Genomic DNA, 13,769 nt, shown 5'->3' with positions numbered 1-13,769 from the left:
CCCCCTCCCCCTCACCTTTGGGGACATGGCTATCTCCTCTGTGACTTCCCATCTAGTCATCAACATTTGATTTGTTGATAAATACCATAAATAGAAAAAATCTAACCCCTACTTCCCAATAAAGGTCTGGCTCCTTTCTTCCCTGCCACTGTCATAAGGCTGCAGCACTCACCTCCTAATTTCCCTGTTCACATCTCCAGGCTGATATGTCCCACCTCTCTTTGCATTTTACCAAAGCCTGGAACCGGCAGAAAATGACATTGGCAGAAAACGACCTGGAAATGTTACTCAGATTTCCTGCTTTCCAAATACGGCTGTTGGTTCCACTGTAAATAGCGCTGGGGCTTTTGATTTATGGAGAAAAATGCCTTCTGTTCTTGAGGAATTTTAAGGGCGGCCAGGCAGTTGGAGAGTTCCAAAGCAGAGCCTTTGGGAAGTTGGTGCTCCCTCTGCCGGCTACCAAGTGGTACTGCGTAAACAAGACTGAACAGTTATGGGCCCAGGAGATGGGATGAGCCAGGACTGAGGCAAAGTAAGCCACAAGCCAGTCTGCCTCACAGACCACCATTGATGGATGCTGAGGGAGTGGCCTGTACAAGGCCCTGCCGCTGGGCCGGGCCTAGAATGGAGGAAGTAGTGCAAACTGCAACTGGAAGCAACCTCTTTAACTGGTCTGCAGATGACTGTTTTCTTCAAGTAAAAAGAATTATGAGTTAATTTTAAATTGCAGAAGTGAAAGTTCGCAGGCGTTAGTCACAGTGACATGCCGAGGCAGCTGCTAATGCACTGGCCAGATACCACTTGCAGTGTACTCGATTGAGTCTAAGAACTGAGTTTTGTGTTCCTGGGTTACATGAAGCAAACGTGGAAAAAGTACATCGCCTCTGCAAGTGTGCGTTATTGGGTTACAATCGGCCAATAGGAAGTTAACTGCAGTTTTCATTAGATAGCAGAAGTTTTGTTCTGGTTTGGTTTGGTTTGGTTTGGTTGGTTGGTTGGTTTTGTTTTGCTTAAATCCAGAACCTAGCTAGGCTGTGGGAGGAAGCTAGAAGGCCCAGAAATAAATCCACATGTTTATATTTAATGAATTTCAAAAAGAATCTGAGTAACACATGGTGAGAAAGGGCAGTTTCTTCAAGAATTTTGTTGGGACGACTGGATTTCCACGTGCAAAACGGAAATATCTGTAATCTGAGAAGTATAAAGCATAAAATGGGACTCAGCTGCAAGACAACAGTGGATGGATGGAGAGCTGTGTATGGATGTGCACCTCAGTCACACCAACCCTTGGGACTCAGGAGAGTAAAGCAGGGAGACGTTGTAAGTGCTGTAAGTGAGATGGCAAGATCCCATCTCAGAGAAGATGCTAGGTAAAGTGCAGGGAGCTGGGCTTGAGGTTAGAGGCTTTTGCTGCAGGCCTGAGGAGCTCAACTCGGCATCCAGAACCCACGTGTTAAGAGAGAACTGACCCCTGAAAGTTACCTTCTGACCTCCATGTGTGTGCTGTAACACACACACACACACACACACACACACCACTGTTTCCAGCAAAGGCAAATAGAGCTAGAAGCACAGCTCAGTGGCAGTGAGCCTGCCTCCCAGAAAAGGGGGAACAAAAGTACCTTAAAAATCATCCTTAAAAGCCAGCCATGCAGACGGCCAACAGCTAGACGAGTGGACGTTCAGCGTCACTCATCATTCAGGAAATACAAAGTAAAACCACTGCTTAGCATAGCTGCCACCAAACAGCTGAGGGGAGCTGAAGAGACGGGAGCCCCAGCACACTGCCACGGGATGGGCGTTAGTGTGGCCTTCAGGGAGGATGGAGGTCCTCCAAGCACTGAGCTCCTCTGAGTAGACAGCCCAAGGACAAGAAGACTCAAGAGCATCTGCACTCCCGAGTTCATCCAACCGCTCTTCTCCAGAGCAGAGGGATCAGCCTCAGGGCCATCAGCACTTGGATTTGGTGCAGAGGCAGGATGGAATACTGCTCAGACGTAAAAACAATGAAGTCCTGTCATTTGCAATATGTACATGAATGAATGTAGTAGATACTGTGCAAAGTGAAATAAGCCGGGCCCATAAAAATGCCACATGACCTCATCTGTAAGTGACTCCTAGAAACAGGAAGTAGGGTGTTAGTTACCAGAGGTAGGGGTGAGACCTAGGGAAATTACTGATCAAAGGATACACAATCTCTCTGCAAAGTCAAGAGAGCCGTTAGCAATGTATCTATAGACTTGAAAACTGCCAACCACTTTTTAAAAGTGCTCTCACCTAAATAGATGTGAGTTAAAACACGCTAATTAGCTTGAGTTAGCCATTCCACAATGTGTACACAGTTTAAAATATTTTGTAGATGATAAAAACATATAATTTGTATTTGTTTACAAAATAAACAACCCATAACCGGCCATATAGAAACACTTTTATGGCTTTTTTCTTTCCCTTGAGACATGGTGTCATTTAGTCAAGGCCAGCCTCTGATTCATTCACCCTGCAGCTGAGGATGATCTTGAACTCCTGATCTTTCTGCCTTCCTTACAGACGAGCACCCCTGCACCCGGCCTCACATCTTCATCTTGCTTCCTTTTTCTTTTGCAATACCTGTAGTAAGTGAATACCAGAGTCCTACCCAGACTGTTTGCATCTGCATCCTAGGCAAAGTACTGGAGCACTAATGCCCACGAGATCGAAGGCACGGTGTTCGACCGCAGCGGGAAGGCTGTGCACCGGCTGTTTGGGAAATGGCACGAGAGCATCTACTGTGGCGGCGCCTCCTCCTCCACGTGTGTCTGGAGAGCAAGTGAGTGTCCAGCCAGATCCCGTGTGTAGAGCTGATGAGGAGCTGCCTCAGGGCAGGGGAGGAGGGAGGGGGAGCACTGCTCTGTGTCTAGCCGCCAGCTGCTTGAAGGATGTTAGTGCTCTCTGGCGGGTCTGACAAGTCCTTCTCATGCTTACAACAGCATCTCAGTTTGTTCTGGGTCCTCCTCAGGGCCTCAGAAAGGAGCCACTGCCAGCCAAGGGTGGTCTGATGGGCTCTCGGGGCTCACACATGGCACCGTAACAGGCCTTGTTGGAGGAACAGCAAGATGCAAGTCATTCTGGAGCAAACTCTCCGTAGAAAAGACAGAGTGGCCTAGACTTCCCAAAGCACGCAGGATCACCCGATTGCTACAACCCCCAAAGCCTCCCCAGCCTCCCCAGCCTCCCCTTGTAATCCCAGAGGACACTCCCCCTGGAGCAGCTGTGTCGAGAAAGCGGTGGAAGCCCCGGCTGTACCGGCAACCCTTTCGTCTTCGGGTCCAAAAAGAGCCTGTTTCCAAGTTGGAGTGGTTTTCTTAAACTGTTGTCCTGAGATGAGGCCTTTAAGGATGGGGTTAGTCTGTTTAAGGGAGGGAGAGAAAGGTTGGGGGTTGAGGAGGGAATTTAATAATAAGTTGAGGGGTGATGGCCCCGGGTTGTTACCTCTGCAGCCCCACTGGAATCAGAAACACAGACTAAGGAGGAAACATGCAACACACGTTGTTCACCTCAAGTTGGGCTTGTGTTCCGTTAGGAAGAGATGTGACTGTAGGGTCAGTGTGTCCCTTTCAGGAGGCTGCAGCCACATCTTCTTCCATCCTAAAGGCTATTGTGGACCTGGAATGGTGTCCCAGTAGCTGCCATTCTAGCTTCAAAGGCACCCTCAAGGCTGCATGACGGCCTCTCGTTGGCTGAAAGCCTCTCGTGGATTACTGTCAGATCTTCACCATTCTTCCTTGGCTGTGTCTCCACGTGGGCCTCCAGCTCCCCTGGCCCATGTTAAAGGAAACCATCTTTCCTCTGATGGGTGGGGTCTCAGCTGGAAAGCACTGCATGGACCTGTGTTCCCGTGTTTAAGCTTAGGACGAGATACCCAATGGGATTGGCTGCCAGTGAGTCTTGCAAGTTTCACAAAGCATGTCTGTGGCAAAGTTCACGGAAGACATTCCTATGTGGATGTGTGACCAGCAAGTGCTAAGACCGTAAGGGAAGTTCTTGAGTCTGCATCGGATCTCCCTGGTGTATACCTGGTTCTGATTCTTAGCTGAGATGAAAGTTAGGGCAAATTAGAATCTAGTGTTCTAACCCTGCGATGGAGATGTTAGGGCTGAGGCTTGGTGAAGAGAAAAAAAAGAATACTCATATTGACTGCCCTCTGGGCCAGCACAGTTGCAGCTGCAAGGGCTTCTAGGAGTTTGGCTGTATGAACTTGGGTCTTCTGCAAGAGGGAGTTTAGCTGGTTAAGATAGGGCCTACTGTGTTTATTTATTTGATTTTTAAAACATCATTGCATGTGTGTATGCATGTGCGTGTGCGTATGTGTTTGTGTGTGTGTGTGTGTGTGTGCGAGAGAGAGAGAGAGAGAGAGAGAGAGAGAGAGAGAGAGAGAGAGAGAGAGAAGGGTATTCAAATGAGAGCACAAATGAGGAAGTGAGGGGACAGCTTTGTGCAAAAGTCAGTTCTTTCTACCATGTAGGTTCTGAGCTCAGCTCATCAGTCTTGAGTGGCATCTCAGCAGGCCCCTGGTGTGTATATTTGAATAACAAATTCTGTGACAGTTCATACAGTACGGATGCTTCACAGCACTGAATAATTTCACTACAGGACCAAGGCAAAGAGACTGCGAGTCCCTGTGATAGAAAACTCAGACAGGCAAGTCTACAGAGAGACACTTGGTAGCCGCTTATTAGTCAGAATATTTTAATAGAAATGGAACAGTTTAGAGTTAGAGATAAAACACAGCTGATCCGAAATGAAAAAGGCAACGGAATTAAACTAACATAAATGAATTGCAAATTAGACCTGGGTGGTTTATTTCTCTTTCAGATCCCATGCCGAAAGGCTATGAGCAGTATTACGGCTTCACGCAGTTTGCGTTAGAGTTAAATGAAATGGATCCTTTGTCAAGGTCTTTATTACCACCCACCGACACTCGGTTTAGACCAGATCAAAGGTAAGGATTTTTTTTTTTTTTCAAAGATCTTTCTCTCCAGAGACATTTAAAACAATCTACAAACAGTGGTATTCACAACTGCCTGGCCACCTGGAGTCTGAGGTGGGTACTGTCATCGGAAACACAAGGTAAAATGGGGGCATGAAACACTGGCTGTCTCAGAGGGACTGAAGCCTGTACTTCCATCCCTGTGTGAAGTGGCCTTTGCACATCAGTGTGGAACCACTTCTATTGCAGTACCGGGGAAGAAGAAGCAGTGGGGGCTGTTTTGAAGACTCTCTCTGTGTGTAGTGTTTATTTGTGATAATGAAAGCGCCCAGCTCTCCTGACCCGTCAATTTAAATTTCTTTTTAGTGCATTTGGATCTGACTTCTGATTCTGGGCTTGCTATTCGTGAGTTGTGTGGTCCATGACTAGGCTTTCCATCTTCCCCAACCTCCGTTTCCTACTCTGTAAAACAGAATAATATCTCCCCTCCCCCGAACCTTCTGAAATTGAGACTTGAAATCTAAAGACCGCATGAAAGGAAAGATGGCTGTGTACAATCTAGTTTGGTGTATGAAAGCCGTAATGACGTGGTCGATACAAGTGCATAACCAGGTTCCAAGATAATGATCAACGTGAGTCTGTACTTAAAACCTTACAGTGCAGGTTTGGTCAATAGGGAGAAAGTGGACTTGGAGAGTGAACAGTTCACAGACAAGAAACTCAAATATTTCTTAAACGTGGCATAAAAACCAGGCAAAAATACCATTTCTTAGACTGGCAAAAAAAAAAAAAAAAAACCTACAGCTGGTAACAGCATGCTATAATATAAATATATATTATAAAATATTATATGATATAAAAGGGATATATAAATTGCTTGAACTCCCTATGAAGTATAGTTTGATAATATATCAATTAAAGATTCACTCTTTTGTCCAACAATCCTAAATCTGCAAGTTCCTTGTACAGATACCCTTTCCTATGTATAAAGGGTGGGTGTCCAGAGTCATCCACAGCAACATTAAGTGTAACACTAAAAGTAGTAAGACCAACCCAATGTCTATATGTAGAGCACGTAATTAAGGTACGTCCACAAAACTGAATACAGCTTTTAAAAATGAAGACGTCCAGGTGCTAAGATCTCTAAGATCTGTTGTTAAGTAAAAAGCAAAGTAAAACAAAGCTGTTTTACCACCATTTATGCCCTTAGAACGGAGGAAGGAGTAAGAATATCTATTTATAGTTGAAAAATATGTACCTAAGAAATTAACGTTGCCTGTGATGTGGGGCCCCTGTGATGGGAGAGCAAGGGAAGAAGAAGGCAGACATGGGTTTCACAGGCTTCTCTCTGGATAGAGATTTTGAACCCTGTAACTATCACCTGCTCACCGGGGTCATCCTCTTCCTGGCTCAGAACGCTGCATCAAGGTGGGAAGGTCAGGAAGAGACTGGGTACTGGAATTTTGATACTCACAGAAGTGGCTGGTTATTATGTTTTCAGTGACTTTTCCTTTCCTCTTTGCCCTCAATCCCCAGGCTTCTAGAAGAAGGGAACATAGAGGAGGCTGAGGTTCAGAAACAGAGGATTGAGAAGCTGCAGAGAGAGAGGCGGAGGGTCTTAGAGGAAAACGGTGTGGAGCACCAGCCCCGGTTTTTCAGGTTTGTGCCTGGAGGAGGGGGGGCGGGTGGGGAACGTGCTTCTGCATGACTGTCCCGAGACAGGATTGGGGCCTTCCCCTTTGGCCCCCCTGCTTCCCAGTAGTGCCTCCTTGTAGCAGAAGAAGGGACACTTTCAGAGCTGGTCCCAGTGCTGGGCCATCTTGTCCCATTTGCAGCTGAGGCTGCTTGCTGGCCTGGATAGATTTCACAGGACCTGTTGATGACAGCCCTGCTGTAGGATTAGAAGTACCTGGGCCTCAAATCAGCACTTCCAGTTGTGGTCGAGTTTGGAAGGCCTGATCGGTCTTCACTCTTAACATAAATTTCTGGAGCTAGGCATGAGTGACTTACAGTCATACTAATATTCCCAGCATGTGGGAGGCTGAGGCAAGAGAGTTTGAGTCTAGCCTGGGCTACACTGTGAAACCCTGTCAATCAATCAATCAATCAATCAATCAACCAATCAACCAATAGTTGAGAGGGTCTTCTTTAAAATATACTTAAAATTGTAAAATGGCTGTGAATAATTGTAGCTGTTTATCCTCTCTTCCCTATTTTAACTGAGAAGAAACAGAAGCCCAGAAAATAGAGGGGGTTGAAGAAGGAGCTGGTGGAATCTTCCAGATGGGGCCTTTGCCCCTCCTGACAGTCTTGGCAGAGCTTGGTGTGATTTGGGGGTTTGGTTGCAGCTTATGTAGCAGGTGCAGACTGGCGGGTCCAATCCTGTCCAACAGCCAGTGGTTTATTGTTTGGCGTGACCCCGGGTTTGTTTATTGGTATGGACAACAGGGGCAGCTTTTGGAAGGCTGTACTGACTCATCTCAGCAGCCGGACAAAGGTCTATATTCCAAAATACTGAGAGATCCAGTCCCAGTGACACAGACCTGTAATCCTAACGCCCAGGAGACTGAGACAGGAGGATTGCAAGTTCAAGGCCAGCCTGGGCAAGTTCATAATGATAAAATCAAAACCCTGCCTCAAAAAAAAAAATTAAAATAGCACTAGGAACATATTCCTAATGGAGATAATGGCGGCTTAACTGCCTGTCAGTGGGGCAAGAGTCATCCATATCCACAATGGAATATCCCTCAACTATCTAAAACGGGATGGGGAACCCCATGGCTGAGGTCACCAAGCTTACCCATAGTAAGCAGGTGACAGATGCTGCTGGCTTGGCAGGCCGTAAGGCCTCAGCAATTAGCCCAGTTGTTCAACCATAGATAATATTTAAAGAAGAGGGAAGGGCTGTGCTCTAATAAAACAATATTTCAAAGGTTATGTGGAGCTTGGCGTGTGGCTTGTTGGTAGAACTCTTGGAGAGCATTCATGAGACCCTGGACTTGGTCCCAGCGTCACAAACACAGGCACTGGAGGCTGAATTGGGTCCTTGACCTTAGTGTGCTGGCTCACAGAGGGACAGTGAAGAAAAACATCACACTCGTTACTATGTGAATGAGTTCCAGTATAGACTGGTGTCAACCGCCCAAGGCTAGAGCACCACCCCGTACTGTGAAAGGGTGAGGAGGCAGTAGGTGTGGCACACATGCACGAGCTTTCTCAGGCAGAAAAAAGCTGACACCATCACTGCCCGGGAGCAGATGTGAGGCTGGGAGGTAGGGCTAACCAGAAAACGGTAGGCTCTGGATCCTTTTGCGTCCTTTGCATATTCTACGTAGGAGATGATCTTTTCCCAGAGCCATAACCAAATTTCTCTCTTGACTGTTACGGTCCGGTTCCTTTTTGTTCATTCTATTTGGCTTTCTGCTGACTTAGACTGACTTCGATCAGCCTGGTTGGTTGGTTAGTATTCAGTTGTTCCCAGTGGGGTGGCTATCAGACCAGTCCTGTTTGATGTACAGCATACACACACGCGCACACACACACGCACACACACGGGAGGGGGCTTCCTTTTAGAAGCACCACCTTCCCAACTTCCAGGCTTAAGTATATATCAGAAGTAAAAAAAATGGTTGCCAGCCTTTGGACACGACTCAAATACCCAAACAAGAGCAAAGAATTTGTCTGGAGTGAGGGTGGGCAAGCAAGGGAGGGAGGGGGAGAGAGGAGGTGATAGCGGACTCTAAGAGATGCTGCTGTCTCGTCTCATCTCTCACAGGAAATCCAGTGAGGATGCGTGGGTAAGCAACGGGACCTACCTGGAACTGAGGAAAGACCTCGGCTTTTCCAAGCTGGACCATCCTGTCTTGTGGTGAAATGAAAAGGAGAAAGAGGTTCCCTGAACTTTGCCCACATTTGCTTCCGGAATCAGCGCACCGCTGTCTGTATGTTTAAAAGATAGCGTCTAGAATGATCACGTGTGCTTAGCGTAGCATTGTAAGCACTGAAGTATATATTTTCTTCAGTAAGTCTCTTTAAAATTTCAAGTGTTATCATGATTGTTTATATGAATGTAGAACACCTTGGTATTTCTTTTTATATATAAACTATTTAATAAAAATGAAAGATTGAATGTTAATGTGTGGGTTACAAAAAAAAAAAAAAACATTTAACACTAATTTTCCAGAGGTAAGGGGGGAAATTCAAATTTATGCCTTATAAAATCACACTGGAGGAAAAAAATGTCCCAGGTGCGTTAAGAAATAATAACAGGGATACGCACCCATGCGTAGCTATGCGGGTTTAATTGGTAGCTGGGACATCGTTTCGCCTCAGACAGCTCTTCGATTGCTCATACAGAACCAGTCTGCTGCTGCTGAAGTACTAAGAATGTTTTCATTTGCATTTTCGTGGTTAAGAAATCTGTGTAAAGTTAGTGAGATGCATATTTTTTATGTAAGGTGGGCATCAAGCAACCAGAAGGGGAAACTTCTGTCCCTTTACTTCTGTTGCCTTGTGTATAAAACTGCCCCTAGCTTGCTTAGAGACGTTGCCTTCATCAGAGAAGACTCCATTAATTCAGTGTCCCAGTGGTGTCTTAGGGAGGCAGCAGGCGTTTCATTTTTCCTCAGTAAGAGCTGAATCCTTAAAAATTTAAGAAACTACTTTTTAGCTTCCTGCCCCATCTCTGGCTTGCAAGCCCTCCTTTTGGCCCCTATTGAGGATGAAATGTCTCTCATTTAGTGCAGACAGTAACAGTCCACAGCAGTGCGACCTTCTAAACTTCAGCGAAGTCACTGGTGGCTTTAAATAACCCGGCGTTGTTCCTCCACACGGCTTTGGTATTCTCTACCTCTTACCGAGCACCGTCCTTCTGACCTTGTATAGCCAGTTTGACCATCTGCCTTATAGACAAACATTGCTGTTCTTCTGTGTCGTCCTCTGAGAAAGCCGCGAGGGTTTACCTCTTTCCTTGACTCTCTTCTTATTTGTAATACTCTGAGTTCTGCATCTGTCTCAGACAGGAGCTACCAAAGGGAAACCGTTGTTCTTATAAGTGTCTTACTTTAAATCATGATAATAGAATGTGCATAGTAGCTGAATTGTGTTATCAAAACAACCCTGACTTCTGCCCAGAGCACATTAAAACCAAAGCCTGATTGTTAAGCCTTTGACTCAAATGTCTATAGCAGTTCTATGAATCATTGTGTGTAATGATAGGGTAAAGAGATTTCTATAGAACGAATTTGAGGGGGCCAGTGAGATCGGCTCAGCAGGCACAGGCACTTATTGTATGAGCCTGGCACTGGGTCCAGTCTCCAGGACCCACTTAAAAGATAGAAGGAGAGAGCCTACTCCACAGACTTGACCTGTGTCACACCAGACAACCAAATGAACAGCTGAAGTTTTCACAGCGGAGTGTATTGAAGGTGAATCAGTAGTTTTGGAGTCTACAGCTGACTGTCATTTTAAGTGACTCATTAAATATTGGTTCATTTTTTTCCATGTTGTGGAGACACCAAGATGAACACAGCAGGAATCTCATTTCCATTTCTAAGCAGCTGGGTGGTGCGGCGGAACCTTTAGTTCCTGTTTTGTTTTGTTTTGTTATTTTTCCTTTTCAAGCACCATCCATGTCTGACCACGGCTGGAGATGTAAGGAAGGATTTCAGCAGGGAAGCAAACCCGAGAGGACACGTGGGATTTTAGTAATACTGGCTGTGAAGTAGGCCTGCTCAAGAGGCCACCCCAAAGGAGAAGGAAAATGACAAAAAAAGCACAAAATCGAGAATGTATCCCCAGAATCAGCACCGCTGATTGAAAATTCTTCAAGTATCTCGTGGTATCATTTCTGTTGACTTCAAGCTTTAATTTGGATCTACACAAACAGCTGACCCAAATGTCTCCTCTGTAGTCACCTTATTTGAATCAGGGAGAGGAATGAACAAAATATGTTCCAGAACCATGTGCAAGCTCTGTAAGTCACTGCCTATGTCGGGATAAAGGGCTTTCAGGAATGCAGATGGTCAGGAGGCACACGCTGCTACAGTGAATCTTAAAACTCCCTGCTGGAGGCTGCTACATGCCTCTCATTCTGTCCCACACACTCTTCCTCCGAGTTTGTGTGTCTAGGACTTGAATGTTTCCATAAGGAAAACAGAACTGCGGTATTGTTTTGAGAAGAATTAAGTTAAGTTTAATCTTCCTGAACTCCTGACTTTCTTCAATACACAATGCCAATCACTGTACCATTTGATGTGCATGTTTCAGTCCCTCTCATTCTAATTATCCTATTTCAAGTTTATGGTAAGTCACAGATGTTCTTCCAGTAGCGGGACCTTATACTAGCCACATGCTGCACCTCATGTATTCCCCTTCTCAGTACTCACAACCCCGATCTGCAAGGCATCATTAAGGAGTGGGGATCTTCAGTGTAGCAAAGGAGTAGTGCAGGTTCCTCCACGGGCCCTGTCATAATAAAAGCCTCAGTGCAGCTTCTTCCTGCAGTTCACAGCTTGATGCTAGGATGCTCCTGGTACTAACTAAACACTGGCAGTTCACCTCCCAGACACCAGGGGGAGTCAGGTAATAAGTAAAGAGATGTAGTTCACATCTCAGACACCAGGGGGAGACAGGTACTAACTGAAGAGATGAAGTTCACTTCCCAAACACCAGGGGGAATCTGGTACTAATTAAAGAGATGGATGCAGTGCACTTTTTGAGACACTAGGGGGAGCCTGGTATTAACTAAACAGATTGCCATTCAACAGACTCAGGAGGGGTCTTGTACGAAATAGATGGGGGTTCACTCTAGGTCATAAATACAATTACCTACTAAGTAGCAAGAATGCCTCAGCAGTCCCCAAGCCTTCCAGTGCCTCTGGGGGCTTCCTGATGGAAAACTACACAAACTGAGTTTTTTTAAATGTTAACTCCATTTAGGCTTCTGTTTTCCTCATATCCTATTATTAATTACTTCCAATAAATCACTTGCTCAGCCTTCTAGCACTGTCTTCCTTTGTATTTGCCAGATTTATGATGTATTGGCCCAGTCTACCCTTAAAGACATCAAGCCAAAAATAGAGGTGAGGGCTACTTTGCTTCTTAGTGTAGGCCTACTGTGTGCACCACACGCTCTCTCTGAGGGACTGTAGCTATTCGGGACTGTCCTCACACCCTCGAGCTACCAGCCAGAGCTCTAAGTTGCTCTCGTGATCTTAGAAATACAGGCTACAGTGTTTGGTCAGAGTTTATTCGAATGTCTTTATTTTTAATGAACATCAGCATAAATCTATTTTTGCTAGTAGATCAAAGCTATTTTCACACGCTCTGTTTTCTATTTTGTATCGATCCTGCGGATCAGTGATTATCTTTGTTGAAATCCTTCTTATCAAATGTGTCTGCAAGTCAAGATGGCCTAAAGTGCAAGCCAGTTTTTTGTTTGTTTGTTTTTGAAGCTGGGTTTAGGGGATGCAGTTGTCAGAAGTGATTTATTCGCTTCATTTGTGATGATTTTTTTTTTTATCTTCCTCTGTTACCCCCCCAGGATATGCTTTGGGGGGAAAATGATACTTGTAAATCTTCTATTTAACCATTTGTAAAATCTAAATCGTACCCCACTACCCGCACCCATTTCGCTCCTCCAGAGGCTCCTTTTAGTTTGTTGTCTCTCCCCGCTGTGTAGCTCACTGACTGAGAATAAAGAATACAGCAAAGGCTGCCTTTGTCTTTGTTTTTCCTGGCTGTGTGTAGCTGTGGTTGAGGGAAAGGCAGCAAGATGCTGGCTAGAGTCTGTCTGGAAGGACATAGCTGCTCACCTAGAGTGATGCACACTGAGACAGTGACTTGGGAAGACCTGGGTTGCTGTAGTCTTCTTCCTAGCATCTCCCAGCTTTCTCAGCTCTTGGAATAGGCACTAGGAACCGAAGGATCCCCTGCTCCACCCGCCGTACTGTGCTATGGAAATACCATTTCCTCTGTGTCCGAACGTGAAATGGAAAAGTGCTAATTGATTATGCCTGTGTAGCCACACGAATCATGACTGACCTATGCACGGCTCTCTCCAAGGTGTGTCCCTGAGCATCCAGTGACCTTCATTTGGTTCAAGTTGGTGTGTCCCAGCATTGTTATTACAATAGAGTGGTGCAAGAGGATATCTGGAAAGCCTAAGAGCTTTGAAATTATTGGCCACTGTTCACTCATGTTGGTATTAATGCACCATGATCCGGACAACTGAAGAGGGAGTTTGGATAATATACCTCAAGTTTACATTTTTAGTCACATTCTTACTATTCCAATGCCATTGTACTCACGGACACCAGTAATGAGAAAGCCCGGACTATCTCCCCATCTGGCGTTCCGATAACACAGGCCAATCCAACAGTCTCAAGAGAATGGGATGAAGGGTCCAGGGCAAGTGTGAAACATGGGAGATTAACAAGACAAGAAGCCCTTGCTGCCTCAGTGGCAGTTGGAGCTCCCAGAAAGGAGACCCATCAGGAATGTGGCTTTGAAGGTACTTGCCACTTTGCTAGACAATCCAGATCTGGCTGGAAGAGCTACCCCTTCCTGGGTCTCAAATCAGCCATTCATGTCATGGTTTTAATGAGCTGAGAGGAGGCTCTTCTTGCTGTCATTTAAACTCGGAGACTGGGAAAGATACTTTAAGACTCTTAAATTCAGCTAAGGTCCTCAGAGTAATTTACACACACACACACACACACACACACACACACAATTTTCCCCAGGTATTTCAAACCTAGGCGACCCGGGGCACAGTATTGATCAGCATTTTAGAACCACCATG

At 45.6% G+C, this 13,769-nt stretch overlaps 1 protein-coding gene across 11 annotated transcripts in view; it reads left to right on the top strand.

The window, feature by feature from the left end:
* The window catches only part of Osbpl3 (oxysterol binding protein like 3), a 168,933-nt gene extending 156,260 nt beyond the window's left edge, over positions 1 to 12,673 (top strand). For 10 of the 11 annotated variants that reach the window (XM_029535014.1, XM_029535016.1, XM_029535007.1 and 7 more), the window contains 4 exons: positions 2,662 to 2,806; positions 4,852 to 4,978; positions 6,503 to 6,625; positions 8,742 to 12,673. In XM_029535014.1, coding sequence (XP_029390874.1) covers positions 2,662 to 2,806; positions 4,852 to 4,978; positions 6,503 to 6,625; positions 8,742 to 8,838 — 492 coding nt within the window. In that variant the 3' untranslated portion in view covers positions 8,839 to 12,673. The remainder of the gene's footprint in view (positions 1 to 2,661; positions 2,807 to 4,851; positions 4,979 to 6,502; positions 6,626 to 8,741) is intronic. The other variant, XM_029535017.1, reaches the window with a different exon arrangement.
* The last annotated feature ends 1,096 nt before the right edge of the window (positions 12,674 to 13,769 follow it).

This window comes from Mus pahari, chromosome 2 (assembly GCF_900095145.1).
Source record: "Mus pahari chromosome 2, PAHARI_EIJ_v1.1, whole genome shotgun sequence".
NCBI classification, from domain to species: Eukaryota; Metazoa; Chordata; class Mammalia; order Rodentia; family Muridae; genus Mus; species Mus pahari.
This window is presented reverse-complemented; position numbering and strand designations above follow the sequence as displayed.